This window comes from Crinia signifera, chromosome 4 (genome assembly GCF_055691185.1).
Source record: "Crinia signifera chromosome 4, ASM5569118v1, whole genome shotgun sequence".
In the NCBI taxonomy this organism is placed as follows: domain Eukaryota; kingdom Metazoa; phylum Chordata; class Amphibia; order Anura; family Myobatrachidae; genus Crinia; species Crinia signifera.
The window spans coordinates 248,043,005-248,061,428 of record NC_139220.1 but is presented as its reverse complement, the minus strand read 5'-3'; the positions used below and the strand labels follow the sequence as shown (position 1 = coordinate 248,061,428).

The 18,424-nt window shown below is 41.5% G+C and overlaps 1 protein-coding gene across 1 annotated transcript in view; it reads left to right on the top strand.

Moving 5' to 3' along the window:
• AGBL1 (AGBL carboxypeptidase 1) overlaps positions 1–18,424 on the top strand; it is a 535,096-nt gene that overhangs the window by 27,865 nt on the left and 488,807 nt on the right. The window contains exon 5 of the mRNA XM_083184211.1: positions 8,406–8,443. Within this exon, the coding sequence (XP_083040337.1) occupies positions 8,406–8,443 (38 nt within the window). The remainder of the gene's footprint in view (positions 1–8,405; positions 8,444–18,424) is intronic.

The window sequence follows — 18,424 nt, the reverse complement described above, 5'->3', positions numbered from 1 at the left end:
TATCCCTGCATTCACTAGAGCTGTTTTGGAAAGATATGGATAGAATGTAGTATTTGTGTTGTCCATTCTAGCTTCCTTGTAGGCAACATGCTAAACCACAAATCAGCGGGTGTGGATCATATGGTCTACAACAAGTATGTCAACAAACATTGGGTCGACACCACTAGGTCGACATGCAGCAAGGTCGACATGAGTCTAGGTCGACATGGGACAAGGTCGACAAGGGTTAGGTCTATAGGGTCATCAGGGTCATTAGGTCGACACAAGCATTAGGTCGACATGGACAAGGTCGGCAGTTAAAAGGTCGATATGGGGTTTTTCACGTTTTTTACCTGAATGTCGACACTGTCGACATAAACACAGTTTGAAGTGCACAGCATTCCCTCACATCGCTCGCTGCTCTCGCTATGCTTCGGGCACGGTGCCTCGCTACACTCGGCACACTATTTTATTCTCCCACCATGCCCTAGTGGATGGTAGCCTGTCGGCTCCAAAAACAGTTAAAAACCCCATGTCGACCTTTTGACTGACGACCTTGTCCATGTCGACATAATGCTTGTGTCGACCTAATGACCTAGACCCATGTCGACCTAGACACATGTCGACCTTGACCCATATCGACCTTGACCTATGTCGACCTAGTGGCTGTAGGAGGTAGACAACTCCCGTAAGCATTAGCAAGAATCCAAGTGTTCAGTCTTAGATCACCATGGTGATGGATACAGAATCCAGCCAGCTTGTGTAAGCTGAAACTTACTCAGTCAGCCTGTAGGTTCCAGACACTGGGGTCAGACGATGAAGACGTACTGGACTCTTCACTTCATCAGTCCCAGGTACCACCCATATCCACCCTTAAACACCACAGGATGTCAGTCATACTGCACCTGACAGGAAGCAGGGAGCAGCATTGCAAGACCTGTTTTACACATTTGCATCAAATACAGAGGGGAAAATATACTAAGATGTGTATTCTACTTCACATGTGATGTTGATATGGGCAACCAATCATAATCTACTTCTTATTTATTTAGCACCCTCTAGAAGATAGTAGGTTCTGATTGGTTGCCCATAGCAACATCACATGTGAAGTAGAATACACATCTTAGTAAATTTCCCCCAGAGATTTTACACATGCTTATCACAGAGATTATTTAGTAAAGAAAGTTTACTTTTAATGCAAGCATGGTTTAATAGAAAATAAATAGTTAAAATGGGAAAATGCCTCTTTTTCCTGAGTGAAACATTTTTAGTGTTTGTGTTATGAATTGGGTATGAATCCACAGCTGCAACATCTGTTTAGGAAGGCCACTGCAAACCCTACTCTGCCTCTGTTAGCCCCTCCTAGAAAATGGCAGATACCTGCGGAAATTAGGACTTCACCTTTAATAGCTACATTTAAAAAGGAAGATTAGGTTTACCTTAACTCCGGTGCAATCAGGTCTTGCGTATGTACAAGGAATCTTGAAGGAGATGATCAAGAGGATAAACTGATGAAAGGGACCTGTCTAAATGCAGCTGACTGTCAGCACCCCGCAACGTGAGGGGCGAAGACCACAAAAGTAAACGCAACCTTGTTGCATACACACAGTGACCTAGTCACAAGCACAGCAACAATAACACCATACAGGCAATAATATAACAAAACACAAACGCACAGCAAACCACACATACGGTACTGATAAGTACCAAGTAAAGAAACAAACCCAGAACGGGTAAACATATGCAATGGCGCTACCTGGGTAACAGTTTGTATATACCATATGTATTCAGAAGCCACAATTTTCTCTCGATTGAGGGAGGTAACCTTATTTAAATTACATGGTACAGTACTGTCCCTTGTTCACATTATACCACACATTAAGGCACCTTATTCATGTTACACCACAATGTAGAGCCCCATATAATTTTACATTATGCCACACAGTAAGGCACCTTATTCATGTTACACCACAACGTAGAAGCTAAATGTATGTCTTAAGTACCCATTATATACCACATGTATGCCACACAGTAGTGCTACTACACAGTATGCCTTACAGTAATGCCTTTTATACATTATTCCACACAGTAATGCCCCTTTAAACATTATCCCACACAGTATTGCCTCCTTACATAGGGTGATTCACAATAATAATCTCTAAACTCTATGACTGTTGGTCTTGGTCATCTGTGCCTTCCCTGCCTGTGCAACTTAAATCCAGATGCCACCTTGCAGTACCCACCACCTAACAGCTCTTCCATACTCTAGGCTCCATGGTAGAGATTGTCATGATGTATCTACATGCACACACTCTTGGACCCATTAGCGATGAGAAGGACCACTGGTTGTACCACTTTTAAGGAACTCCCGGATGTGCTGCAAATGAACATTGCGACAGTGGCTGGTTATGCCTGAGCATCACCCTTGTTCCAGCACTCTTATTGAGCTGAATCCCCATAAACTGAAAGTAAAAGTTTGTTTAAATAAATCTTACCAAGCAGGGTCCCTTTTCCATGTTTGTGTGGCACAGATCTCCTGATGTCAGGAGAGATTCACTTGACCATACAAACTTCCGGGTCATGTGATCCTCAATGAACCCGACCAAGGGAATCTCATTAATTACAGGTGCGTTTAAACCATTTCCATTAGGAGATATATATCAACAATTGTTCTAACAGAAAATATTATACCCCTCTTTATGTATATTAAGATGTATATATTTTGTATGACGGTTTCTTTGATTAAATTGAAAATCTACACATGGGAATTGTTTTAGTAATTAGTGGAGTGGTATATATTGAGCTACATTTACAATCTGACACTTGCTCCTGAGGAAGCCGGAGTACACATTATCTGGGGAAACGCATTGAGATCATTTTAATCTACCCACTGGGATGAACCTACCTACATATTGATCCACGACCCAATCCTAAATGTTTAGAGCACCACAAGGAACTTGTATTGTGACCACGTTTATATGGGATACCTAATTTCAATCCCTAAACAGAGCATTTTCTCCCTGAATGAGAGGGTCAGTAAGGCAACCCTTACATCTGCCCCCCCCCCCCCCCCCCCCCCAGCAGTGCACATGGTTTTGTCCATTTGAGAAGGAATTTGCCTTTGTGAGTGAACCAGAATAATGGCCTCAGGGTGACACAACACCTCTTGAGCTTTAATGAACACAGCTGTATTATTACAAATATAAACATCAGTGTATACTGTGCACCAAAGGTTAATGCTGCCCCTGTATGTACAGTATTTGGACTTTTCAAACAGAATTCAACTAGAGGATTTCCCCTTGAATTTAGATGAACAGTATAGTAAAAACAAAGTTATTTATATTTCATGGTGTCTGCTGATTTATTTTCCATTATTTTTAGAGTCTGCCATACTGGTCCCATAAGTCTCTAAATGCTAGGGAATGCTGGTAACCGTAGTGCTACAACAATATATATATATATATATATATACAGAGGCGAATTTCCCATTAGGCACGTGAGGCACGTGCCTAGGGGCGGCACATGTTTGGGGGCGGAACTTGGATGCATGTGATAGTACTGTCAGCCCAAAATGTACCAATAACTGCAAAATATCCACTGTACTGTACTATATTCCATCTTAAATAGAGTGTAAATGGATAGGACAAGCAGATGCTGCCCCTGTAAACTGTCCTGCTGCCCCTGTAAACTGTCCTACTAATGGTGTGTACACACGGCAATTCCTGCCGTGAGATGCGAGTCCCGACGCGATCAGATCGTATCGGGACTCGCATCTCACGGCATGCCAGAGGGGCACAATTTAGACTATATAGTGCAGATCTGCACTATATAGTCTTGCCTGCCCTCTCTATCTGGCTGCCGATATGCGCTCACACGGGAGCGCGCATCGGCAGCGCATCAGGCTCGGAAGCCCTAAAAAAGCATGCGATTTGGCTTCCGATGTTCCCTATATCGGGAACATCGTAAGCCAAATCTTACCGTGTGTAAACACTATTAGTAAATATGTATTCATAATAAAAGAACATGTCACAGTTAGTGGCTTTTTTTTATAAATCCATTATATTGGCTATTATCAAATGAGGGCTTATAAGTATACAATAAAAATAATAGACAGGGGGTGGGGGGTGGCGTTATTGTTGTGCCTAGGGGCGCCGTCATCCTGAAATCTGGCCCTGTATACTGTATAGATTTTGTTTTAATGAATGCTAGCACTCTGCATCAGATCAAAACTGTAAGTTCACACTTAATTATCACGTTTTAGACCACTCTGCGCTGAAAGTAACAGTGACATGTGGTTTGCAGTTGAGGATGTGTTTCTGCAATGAGAGTATTTCTCTGCAATATCTGTGAAATGAAACTCCCAGTTACAAATAATATGGTATACCAGGTGATTATCAGACACCGCCGGTGGTAGTGTGTCCAAGCCACACATGAAGTCGTGTTCTCAAGAGAGATTGCACGTTAATTAAATTAAGTGCATCATCTGTTCTTCTAATTCCAGTAGTTGTTTCATGAATAAGACACAATGACTTGGAGGTCTGACTACTCTGGCACCAAGCCTGGGAGTCTCATTTTCAGTGAATACCTTTATTACAGCAGATGCCAGCCGTTATTGTTGTATCATACCTTGCTGGTGCCTCTATACAGGAAATGGTTAAATGTAGCCCTTGTCCCTCTAGGTCTCTGGGTCTGTATTTATGCAGAAACCATGGTAACCTAACCTCGAGAAAAGGATGTACAATTGTACAAATAAATGAGATTTGGCTAACCATTTTATTATACTATACTTACAGTATATCACAGTGCTTATCACTCATCTACTTTAATTCAGTTTTTTTCAGACGTTGTATTTTATCTAGCTCAATGTTTATTGGATTAGCTATAAAAATTTATACGTTTGCACATCCATTCTTGACGTATAAGAGATTTGAAAAGCTTAGCAAGATGTACTACCATTAAGCTTCTGTGCCGGGGCGTATTTTATTGCGGTACTCGATTTAGTGTATAAAATCCTCAAACATGACGTACAGGTTTAATGTGTCTTGGATAGAGACAACTTAATATTTTTAAACGCAGCTGAACTGTTACAAATTTTTCTCATCCAACTAATAGAAAAGCAGTTTATTCTTCCTTTGCATAACATGTTATTTATTTGCGTTTATTGAGCATTTTTTACAGCTACATCCATGCATTTTTGTATGAAGATCATTTTGATTGTAGAGGAGCTGATATGAAAGGGTAACCTATTCCATAAAAACTCTGCCTGAACCTGGTTAAACCCAGAACAGGTTGCCTTTAACAACTATGACTACCTCCCTATAAGGGGTAAATAAATTAATACCCCTTTCACACTGGCCACCCTAACGCCAATTTACACCACCTGCAAATTACCAGGTTAAAGCTTTTCAACCCGGGTTTTTCTGTGGTGTGAAAGTGTCAACACGGGTCTTAAATCCCAGCTCACCGACCCTAGTCAAGAGCTGTGTAAATGATCTTTTCAATGTCACTTTCAAGAGTGGCAAAATGAGACAGAAACTTAACCGAAACAATGTAATTAATAGAAACATACATTAAACCCATGGTAGCAAATGCTATCCATACTGTATATTCTTAGTGATACAAAGCATAGAGACAATGCTTCACCTATCATGGGCAGATTCAGAATTTTAAGTAGCCCTGGAAACATTTCCAAAAAGTGGCCCCCTTATACATCCACGTCGCCAGGCTACCACCTTTTACCCCTTAACACCTCCACACCAATATTCCACACTCTACTTCGGTACTTATGTATTATCTGGGCTCCCATGTTAAATGCACCTCATTTTTTCATACCCCTTCTATCCAACTACGCATGGAGTTGATTTTATATAGTGTGGCAAGCGCAGCGAGCCACCGTGCCCGAAGCGTGGTGAGCGCAGCGAGCCCCGCAAGGGGACACGGTCTCATAAGAAAAACGGGAGCCCAGATATTACATAAGTACCTCTACTTCTTATTGCACCCACACCATCAGCCTTTCATCCTTTACCCTCATTATGCCACAGGCAATCACACTGTCCCGTTGACCCACTGGGCATCTTTCCTGTTGCCCTTTGCCTCTGTGGCTACAATAACCAATGTAATATATTAAACTTTGGGAGAGATAAAGTACCAACCAACTAGCTTCTAACTCAGGTGTTTTTAAACATAGCCTATAAAAGAACAAGTTCATTGGTTGCTACTCTCTCTGCTTTATCTTTTTCAAGGTTTGATACATCTACCACATGTACATGCAAACACAGGCATTCAAGGGTTAATTTGTTGAGAGCCAATTAGCCTACTAGTATATGTTTTGATTGCAAGGAAACCGGAGCACCTGGAGTAAAACCACGCATGTACGGGGAGAATATACAAACCCCACACAGTTAGAGCCATGGTGGGGATCAATCCCATGACGTCAGTGCTGTGAGGCAGTAATGCTAACCATTACACCATATGTATATCTATGTTTATATTAAGTAAACTTGGTCCATGTGGGACTTGAGCTAGTAGAAAACAAAATGAACTAATGATGAAAATGGTCAAAACATTATCAAAGGATGTATAGTATATGATTACTTTGGTAGATGCTCAACAAACACCAGTGGTGTCCCCATATTTAGAAAGTGGAGATTTAGATGTCATCGGAGGTTCATTGGTACATTTTGTAAGGTGGGAGTTCTATTGAAGATGGGATGTTTCCCATAGCAGCCAATCAGATTATATCTATCTTCTATCAAGGAAAGAAGGAAAGAAAAGAATTGTCATGGTGTGGTGCACCTACTGGGAAGAATTGATCATTTAAAACATAACCTTTATTAATTCAATTAATATGGTAAGCGAAAATTTTAAAAAAGAACACACATATGAACAAACAAGTGACTGGTGATTGTTGCTTAAAATTGCACGTGCGGGCGTTCTGTGTGTGTTGAGTGTATTTTTACATAGAGCAGACAGGCTTTTTTGAAACAATTGGGTTCCTTGGTAGTGTTACTGCAACTGTTGCAATTATTGTATTAATTATGTTGCTTATCTAAGCATTCAATTGAACAAGGTAACAGTTTTCAGGCAAGGAAAAAGACTCTATCTGTGCACCGCAATGTCTGGGTTTCCCCTGCTGGACAGATTTATTAGCTCAAACTGACCCTATGGGTCCTGGTGATAGTGTACCGGTTGTTAACCCATAGTGTTGGATATAAATAGGGCAAGGAACTAGCTAGCTCACAATTATAATAATTTATAGAATCCTTGTAGTATGTGGGCTAAATTGCCAGTGTGCACCTGTGGTGATGTACCCACTAACGTTGCACTCAAAAGTAATGCCTCAAGGGGAATAGTAAACTGCGCTAATTGCTGCAGTGTAGGTACATATTATATATTGAAATCAGGCTAAACACAAGGGTATTCCAAGTACCACAGTTCGGGGTTAACACTAATCTTGGAGCTGCGGTCTGATAGTTAAGCCGCTGCTCATATATTGCTAGTGCAGGTTATTTTACAGCACACAATAAGTTTGAGCGGCACAGAGAGTCGGGCAATAGCCCCTAAAAGGGCTTGAAATATAAGAGCACTGTCACTGATACAAAGTTAGCATATAGTATAACACACACACAGTTAGGAACGCCCACACGGCTAAAGGTGCCGGAACGTGCAATTTCGCTAACCGCTTCTTCAGGGCAAGAACCCAACCAACCCAATCTCTATATCTATCTTCTCAAAGGTGCTAAATAAATAATAAGTAGAATATGGTTGGTTGCTATAGGCAACATCCCATTTTCAATAGAACTCCTACATTAGTAAATGTACCCACTACTTTGAGGATATAGAGACACCCAGAACATTACATGCCACTGAATGATGCACAGTCAGCCCCCCTAGGGCCTACTTGCACTTCTTTTGCATACTGTACCTAGACCCTCCTTTGTTGATGCTCCTCACTGTGTGGAGGGCAAGGACTGTGACTGCTACAAACTCTTAGGAATCAAGTGTCCAGATGAGGGGCTGTGGATGTAAGTCCTATCATTTATAACAATGATAAAATGTGCCAATTACAATATCAGTCTACAATAAAACTTTTGAACTTAACAATTTGAAATGTTGGAAAGTATGCCATGCGCTATGCCTATTTGCCTTTTATCATCAACCAGAGGTCAAACAGTTGTCACTCCTTCCTACAATGAATCATCTTCTGATCTAGAATGCACAGAAACTTAAATGTGATTACTTCAAAGGGTCCACTCAATATACTGCACTTACCTTTTTTTCTCTTTGACATGGTTTTCTTTAGAAGAATGTGTTAAACGCCTGTGATGTGTCACCGTCTAGTCACAGGCGAGATTCAGACATTTTCTGTTTAGAAGAGAAGAAAATATTGGCAAACTAATGTTCTTTTCTTCTTTCATTATATTTAGGGCGGCTATTGGAGCACTTTCAGCTCTTCTGAAATCAAGTAAGTTTATGTTTGTGTGGTTTGTATATTGTTTTACCAAATTGTCTTAAACCAAAGCTTACAAGAAGCTGGATTTATCATGTGCGCTGCTGGTAAATAAAATTGTAAGTCTACCACTAGGCATTTTTAGGCAGCTGCCTAGGGTGCTGGGGTGTGGGGGTTCGCCACCAAGTCTGCAAATCAAAAAATCAAGGATGTCTATGAGGATCCTTATTGTACTTAATGCAGGTGGCATTAAGTACAATGTGGTTCCTACATTGCTGCCCCCTCCTCCTTGTACTCTGTTGTGGGTGGCAAAGGGGAGGGTGCAGAGGGCCTCAAGAAAAAGCAAGGGACTTGGCCACCTTCCTGGGGGGGGGGGGGGGGGGGGTGTCACGGGGATTGGATGACCACATGATCTAAAAAAAGCATAATAAGAAATGAAAGGAAGCACCAATCAGTGTCTTTGCACATATGTGTAAACAGGCAATCTTAAGCAGCTTGCTAGTGCTGATGACTAAAATTCAGATGAAGGCATATGAAGGGCCGTTCATGTCAAAATTATGGCTCCTTGAATGTGAGGTTTGACAAGCTGGATATGACACATGACGAGCTGGATATGACACATGAGGAGCTGTGTATGATCTATGACGATATCATATCCAGCTCAGGGGTATCGGGGGGGAGCTGGAGTTAACCAGAAAACAGCCGGTGATCACTGAAGAAATTATGTGCACATGTGCACAGCATCTCATCAGTGCAGGGAAGGAGCCAGAAGCTGTCTAGCTGCTAGGGGAGTGCTGGGTGCACCTCAAAAATGATGAACTGGGGTCACAAACCTAGGCCATGCCCCCCCCCCCTGCCATGCTCACTTTCCATGTACTTCTACCCTATATAGGGCTGGCAACACCTTCAATGTGTCAGATCTTGAAGGGCAAAAAAAATTGGGAGGTATGGCATCAAGGATAATTATAACCTATGTGATATAGGCCAGTGCTTAGGAGCTTGCTCTCGAGAAATAGTGACAATGGGATAGAGAAATATAAGGGGATGCTGCTCATGGGCACAAATATGGTGGTACTGAGTGTAGAGGCAATGGTAGCGACTTTATGTGTGAGTCTGTTTTCCAACAAGGATGGATCAATTTTGCGCAAGATATGGTACACAAACTAATGTAGTACTCACTCTGCATTAGCCTAGTAGGATTAAGGATTATTGTAAATTTGAATCAATTTTTATATCCATTTTAAATCAATCTAAATTGTTATTGTTAGAGACAGGATTATATGCAACAAAAAAAACTTGAAATATGCATGCAAACATGCATGAAAAATACATAAAATATGCATGAAAAATACATAAAATATGCTACATTAAATAATAAAAAAAGTAATTTATAACTTATTTATTTAAAAATCAGCATATAATTAGTTGCAAATAAACCTCAAAAATAGGCCCACAGCATCTGCAGAGGTCTAGTGTTGTGCACATGATTTTTTTTCTTCCTGGCTGCTACAGCAGACTGCAGCGTCCAAAGCTCTTGTTGCATCAACTACACGGACCCTCATCTCCAGCGCCGATGGATCAAATGTCAGAATAGCGTGTGAGGGTGGCGCCGCATACTCACTGTGACACAGCATTTTCTCCGTGCCGCGTTATGTCACAACCCTTCTGCCAGCCTCCTCTGCTGCAGAAGTCTGTTTCTTGGTGTAAAGTCCCACGCCAGGGGCAGGCATAGGTTCAGGAGCTTTGTAATGGCATCCGCCCCAACTGACTTTTGTCAACATGGATTGGCAGCCTAGAGCAGTGTCAGACATAGCGTACATACAAGGTTCCCCACACTGCGCACATTTTGCACCAGGCTGCACACTCTACCACTACCTGGCCAGCAGCAGCAGCAGGGCAAAGCAGTGCTGTGACTCACGGGTGGGAAGAGGACGGGACCTAAAATATGCACCATCACTAGATTTTAGGTAAAATATGCAATAACCAGTGAGAATGGGCACAATATGCAAATGCATATGCAAATATGCAAATGCATATAATCCTGTCTCTGGTTATTGTGTTTTGGGTGCTAAAATGCACATTTACTAACATAGAGTTTTTTTTATATAAAATGTTAAAGGTTAGTAAATTTGCCCCTGAAACACAACATAGATAGAGAGCAATATAACATTGATTAAAATTGACCTTTAGTAGATATCAACTTAGATCTGGTATGTTTGTAACAAACACAAATTGAAAAAAAGGTTACTTACAGACTATCTGGAGACCTGGAGATCCAACTCCTGAGGCTGCATGGCAGTGTGTGTCTGGCATGTACAATTCCATGCATTTCCATCTTGTATTTTGCACTGCCTCAAGCAAAAGGTTTGTCAGGTTAGTATGATTTACATATTAAATTTATTCATTTTCACTGCAGATGTGTTAATTTATTTATATTTTAAGATACGGCAATTATATATGGGCACTTTTTTCTCATAAATATTAATACATCATTTGGAAGTCTTTTTAAGTAACAGTATCACCAACATACAGCGTTGCTCATATTGGAAACTACAACGTACTGTACACATCACACCAGGATCTGCCACAGGAGGGAGCAGCAAGTAACTCACGCTGTACACTGTTCCATCAGGGACAATGGATAAGATGTAATGTAACTAAACACATCTATGATTGCCAACAAGTCACTTCCTATCAGCCTGTCCAGCATTTCTCCTGAGTCCCCCTGTCTGTCTCTTTGGATCTTCCGTCATCTCTCTAACACAGTCTGTACATGAATTGTGATGATTTGTAAAAGCCTCAAGCAAGTGATACACACATGGAGATTAAATTGATTTGGCATGTATTCTCTCTATGGTATGGTTAGATTGGTTCAGGCCATTCAATAATAAGATCATTAGTATGACAAGAAGCATTGCTATAGAGTCATTTTGATTAAAGTGTTATTTAAAAAGTTTGCTATTATGAACATTGCACATACTGTACTTTCTGCTTCTTAACAGACTTGCCTACTTTTGAAAACTAGTTTCAGGGTTATTATAGTTGGTAGTAGAATTTTGCACAGCGCCCCATTGAGGGGGCATGTCATGCACCACCCAAAGGGTGTGTCTAGTTCCATATATGGAGAGATTGTTAAAAAGAGATTGTGAACGTGGCACCTAGAAGCGTGGGTGTGTACTGCTACATCTGAGAGGAATCTTGTAAAATGATTTATATCCAAATGTAGATGAGCCCCAAAGCAGTAAGTAAGAGTTACTATACTTGGTAAAGTGCTGGGAAATGGTGCAGATAATTCAATGTAAATGTTTCTGTCTCTCATTCCTTTTTTCCCCAAAAATGTACAGTAACAGTATACTGTGGGCTAGTTGAAATTAGGGAGATTGCTAGACTAATGAGGGAGAGAGGGAGATTGCTGCTATTTCAGGGAGTCTCCTGCAGAATGCAGGAGGGTAGGCAACTATGCTTCTTAATCATGTATGAAACATTACTTTTATGCATTTCTTTGTATAGTGACTGCAAGATGACAAAGGAAAATAAAATGCATTTTATACACTTAGGGAAGGCCTGCCATGGTTGATAAACCATCAATTGTTTTATTATGATGGATATGGAAATTCTATTTGATGGCAACATTACAATGTCCAACTGGTAAAGATCAGATAGTGCTTCCATGCTGCTAAAGAGAAGCTTTGCCAGTTCATTGAAGGCTGCCCCACCATTGCTTGATTAACCAATAGGCTGATTAGGCTGCAGCTTCTGGTGACAGTACTGGTAAGGGGAAAGGGGCCCCTGAAGGTGTAAGCCAAGGAATACAATCAAGGCCTAATTTATTCCATGCTTGTTAGCTATCACCTGTCCCGGTGTACTGTAGGGTGTAAAGTTCTTGCCAATGTAACTCACTAATTGTGCTACAGTGCTGACTGGGAAGCCTAAAGCCATAGGCAAATGGGGGGGGGGGGGTACTCCGGTTGCCTGGAAACCGCCCTCCTCTTGGCAAGTGGCTAAAATTATGGCTACAATAGCAATATTATTCAGTATAAGTGACAGAGGAGAGCTGCTGCACATGCCCCGTGGTAGCAGCTTCAAATTTCCTGTGTGTGCAGATTTGAGATTTGATTTCAGCTACCAGGAAGTAGAGATCAGAGAGCAGCTACCAGGAAGTAGAGACAGGAGCCTAGGTGGGAAAATGTGAGCTTAGAAAGTCCAGTACTAGTTCCATTATGTTTGTGTGTTTACTATAATGGTATATTTAACCGTTTCTTGACCGCGTATGTATATTATTTAAATGTTTGATACAGCCAATACTATAGACCAGTGGTTCCCAATCTGTGTGCCGTGGCACCCTGGGGTGCCCCGGATCAATAGCAGGTGTCCCCTGGGTTGGTGGTCCAGGACCATTTCAATTCAGTGTTTGTTGCTTAAAATCATAACATATGTGGACAAATACAAGTGGATCCTCTCCCTCACCGTATACAGGGCCGCAACTACAGGGGGGGGGGGGGGGGGCTAGGGGGTCATGTGCCCCTGTACAGTACTTCCTCCCAGTGTCAGTTATGCTGTGTGGGTGACACCGTTGCCACCTGCCCATGCGTCTAACATGGGGGAAGAGCCGTTGGAGGTTGAAATGGCTGTGTCGCAGGAAAGGCAGAGGCGGGAGCAGCAGCACTAAAGCATGAAGACAGTGACAGTCATACCACAGACCCGGACCGAATGGACACTGGCTGCCTGTGTGCACTGTGGCATCTACAAGGTGTGTGTCACCACCGTGTTTACTATAATATGCTGCCTCTTTTGTGGAGAAAGTAATGTCACATGACTCATTGCGGCTAAATTGTTGTAATTTTTTTTTTGGGTGGGGGTGACACACCGAATGACTGTCTTGCCCTTGTCACCAGAAACAGTGTTTCTGGTGACAGGGGCACCAGACACCTGCCATATACTGTAGCTTACCCTAAGATGACATAGACATAATTTAATCAATATTTTTCTAAAAATTCCTTAATTGAAAACTTCTGGTCTGTGGGTGTCACAAATAAAATATGAATACTCTAGGGCGCCATGATTCAAAAGAGTTTGGGAACCCCTGCTATAGACCATATAGTGTTAGATATTAATACTGTATTCCATACTGTATCCAGGGTATAAAAAGATCAATGTGTACATTAATGTCCGGGGATCGTTACTTGGTTCTTCTACTGCTCCCCCAGACTACCACATTGCTCCAATGTTGTGAGATTGTGGACTGAATTTGGAAACCCCCCTCTAGAAATCCTGCTTTTGACACTCATAAAGCCAAAGTCTTTCTCACCCGCTAATAGCATTAGATGATACATGACAGTTGTATAACTTTCCTTACATGCACATGGGCAGTATGACTGGCGAGTCCCCCTCCAGATTTTACTGTACTGGAGTCCATGGAACCACCACCATCCTTTCTCCTTATTTAAGTTTCAGTGCTGTCATTTTTGTATGGTTATGGCATCAGGTTTTACCTTACATCGGGAGAAGTAGGTTTTCATCAGGTGATGGGGAGTTGAATGGTATTGGAGGGGGATGGTGGTCTATTTAACATTGGTAGCAGTGATCAATGGCCATAGAGACTCGGTTTGGGTCTTTTAGGGGGTGTGGCCTAATAAAATAACAGTGTGCTATTGTGGCCCTCAGCCAGGGGAACATACAGGGTGATTGGTGGTGGATCATTATACTGTGGCATTATAGACTTTATAGTAGTGGATTATTATAGCCACCACTTCCTCTCAGTGCTGTATTATTATAATGGTACATTACAGTTATAAGAAATTATTTTTCACCCTTGTTTAATCAAAAGTTCTTACTGCTGCAGTGGCTCTGATATGCACCTGACCTGGTGAAAGTTAATTAGTCAATTAAATTAATAAGCAATACGATGATCAAACACCTTAAGATTATCAGACCAACCATCCAAGTAGTTGGCTTTTTGGAAAGAAAATCAGGTGATATATCGGAGAAAATGATAATCCTAAACAGTCACTTCTGACATAAATAAAGCATGACAACCATGTACAGCAAGAATCTTTTTTTTAATCTGTGGTATACATCATATGGTTTTGTAAGCCATATGACTATAGTTTATTATAAAACACCCATTTATAATCTATATGTTAGATGCTCATGCCCTCTTTGAGAAGTCAGACGATGGAGCCATTCTGACATTGATGTTCATTACTGTGAGGTTCCATTGAAAGTTCTCCTTCACCTGACACAATTATTATTATTAGACAGTATATCGCGGTTACAAATGAAAGAATGATGAGCTTTTGATATCAGCTAACAAGAGGCAATTAGGTAAAGGCAACATATGAATGAATTATTATATACATTCAATTTTAATGGCAGGACCTAGATAATAGCGAAATACATTGAGTAACGGACTGCATTCAATGTCGCGGCATAAGATTCATGCATTGGGTATGTTTTCATTACAAACTCATTTGCAAAGTGGGGCATTTACAATGCATGGCGCAGATGTTTGCATTAACCTTCCCACTGCAGGATGTCCTACTAATAATAGGCCTAGAAAATGATGGTATGTACTATTTCATGTTCACTTTTGATGGCAAAGTAAAAAATTAGATTAATTGTAGATCACTTGGATTCTTTATAATGGTAAAGTATACTACAGAAATCTGATGATCTGTTTGGCCCTATGTTTTTGGCTTGCACTTACTGTACATGTCAATGTCTAATTGTCACTGTCAGTCTGAGAAGCTACTGCACTCCCTCTGAAATGATCTAAATCCGAATTTCCTAGTCAAGTCCTCAATGATCTTTAGCGCATGTTTTCCAGATTTTCTAGTTGATGCACAGATGTAGGACCTTAATCTAGTTCACATGCAGGGCTACGTGTGGTCCTACAGCTTCCCCACCCTCGCTCGCCGAATTCCCTGCACGGCTGCAAATGGATGTCTTGCATAAACATCCATTCGCAGCCTTGGATGTGGGGACCAAATCCTTCGATGTCACCGACCATCGAAGGATTTGGAATGTACACGCAAAACTTATGCACTCTCAGGTGACTTAGCTTTGTGTGTTGCCTATACGGGAACAGGGCGGGCAGCTGGCATCCAGTGATGTTAGCTGCCCGCCCCCTGAGTTCCCATGAGTATGTCCCGATGCCACGGCCCCACGCCCACACTGGTGGGTGCGATCAGAAAATGCACATGCAGATAATGAAAACATCAGCCCCCAGTGCTTACACGTGGGTGAACTAGCAATCCGCATTAATCCCCGTAATATATATATATATATATATTTATATATATAAATATATATATTACTGGATGACTGGATGACATTTTAAAAGATCTGCGGGTGTTGCTAATTCATCCCTCCCAATATTGAAGATTTATTCATTGAATAGACGCAGGGCACATGCAAAAAGCACCTATTCCCCGCTGCTGCAGTCAGGGGTTCTCCCATCTCCCTCCCCACCGCAGGACACTGACACCCCCCCACCCCCCCCCCGCCCATGTGATGCGGGACAGTCCCCAAGAAAATCGGTACAGTTGAGAGGTATGCTCATTCACTTGTGATATTGAGGACATCTACAAAGCATGCTCTCACCATCCAAATCTTTGACCGACACATTGGCCTCATTGGGACAAAATAAAACACAATGCATCCTGTTAGGGAAAAAAAAAACACTTTGGACTCTGACCGGTATATACTGGTCCCAAATGGGGAAAAAAATCCCCACATTAGCCCCAGCGCATCAAATTATATTGGGTTTGTATCCTTTGTATCCTTTCACATTACTCCAGTAGTGGTGCCACTTGTAATATAGCTTCAAAGATGGCCATTATTTTACACAAACATGGTTTGTAATAAACTTAATCACAGAAGAATACTCATCATGGTATACATACAGTATATAGCCATGCTCATTAACTGCCACAACGTGGCCTCTTGTTGCCAGTTTAGTGCAGCAAAGTCACACATGCGGTGCAGAATCTCTATATCATGCCATCTCCACTCAATCCATCTCCCTATAGATTGTAAGCTTGCAGCAGGGCCCTCTTACGTCCAAATCTGCCTGTAGTTACCCAGTTTGTTTATCTCTGTTTACAATTGTAAAGCGCAAAGGAATCTGCTGCGCTATATAAGAAACTGTAAATAAATAAATAACATGAGTTCCTGAAGCAAATTAGACACATGAGCATGGAGACAAGACTGTGCCAATCGCCATTGATATCGCACATGGGGCTTGTCGCAGCATCTATGAGCTTCGCTACATCTGTACCATATCGATTTGTGGATCACATTATACCAACAGAGAGAACCAACAAATGACAGTATATTTGCAGAGATCCCAGTAACACGAGTAATTCATTTTGACAGCTCCTGGGGTATTGTTGGATGGAGACACAAATGGAGAAGTGTGTAAAAGCTCCTCATGCTCATTCTGTGTGAGCCAGCAACGGAGCTCTCACGCATGGTGGGTCTCAGTGCCAGTATTAGTTATATTAACCCTGGTCTAAGACACGGTACTGAGCCGCTGTAAAACATTTCACTAGAAGGCAGCCTTTGTGATGGATGATGGGACTTAATGGGGCCCAGCCATAGGCCCCTCGGGACCTGCCAGGACATAGGCGGGCCCATAGGTTGCTTTGAGGGAAATCTAGGAGTAGGATATACAGGCAAGATATTCTTAAAAGCTGTAACTGCAAACATGCATCATCTTGACTACAATATGTGATTCATTATCAGAATATTATTAGGCCTATATATGTGGAGAGACGTGTACAGTAGCTACAATTTCATTATCTCCTACTTCCATAGTAAATGCCATAGAATGATTTCAAGGGTGCCAGGAAAATGTTTGCTTTGGTAATTAGGGTAAGGAAAGGGCATGAATCCAGCATACTAAGGCTTGACCTATGCTATAGCTTTCCCTAGCAGACCTCCTCCTGCTTATCAGTGCTTATTATGGTTTAGCATGAAGACTTCTTGGTGCACAAATCGGTGCAATAATTGTTGTGTACAATATTAACAGCTCACCATAAAAATGACTACAAGAATGGGTTCACAAAGAGGAAAATGAAGACATGCTTTGGCACACATTGCTTGCACTTGCCTTCTGTCTCCTCTGTTAAGCGCAGGAATGCACTTAAACAGGTCATGTTTTCTTAAAAAACTTTGATCTCAACAAGACAGGAAGTAAGCGCACAAGGAAACATTAGACATTGAAGGATGGTAAGAGTGGATAGGTGTGAATAAGCTTTTAATGAAAATACAAATAACCCTGAAAATTTTCAATAAAAATGTTTGTGGACTTCCTACAGCGCTAGATTTTTTGGATTATAGAGTGAACTACAGTAGTGTCTCTAATATAATTCTCCTTTGGCTCCAAAATATCCAAACATACATCACGGAAGTCTCTCTTTCTTAAAAGGTATATCCAAATTTTATTAAGTTTACAATAATGATTTCTGAATAGGACTCCAATAAAAAAACACAAAAATATAAAAAATAAATATATAAAAGAATTCCACAAAAAAAAGTCACTTTGCAGGTATATACCCAGAGATAGGTATGGATGGACTATACTGGACCTTTTAAGGATAATTCCTCTATATACTTAGGTGACTCTGTGGCTTTAGATGTTCTTCCTCGAGTATCCCATCACAGTCAAATATATATATTTAAAGGTTATGGGGAAAAAACGAAGATACTCTTACTCGACTTAGTTGAAGCTCTTGATTCTGCCTCCTGTACCTCACAGTCTTCTTCCCAGGGAAATGTTCTTACACACTGGATCGCTGTTCTGCCACTACAGCTCTCCGCATTCTCCTGTGCTCCAGACCTTTAACCCTTTCGGGGGGTGATGTACTTAGTGACCGTCCTGCCACTACGGCCACCTGTGTCTCCCCTCCTCTGGTCCTCGGTACTGTAGGCAATCTCCTCAAGATACAACCAGCATTATACCGCCCGGTTCCCGTCTATTTCTGCTGTCTCACT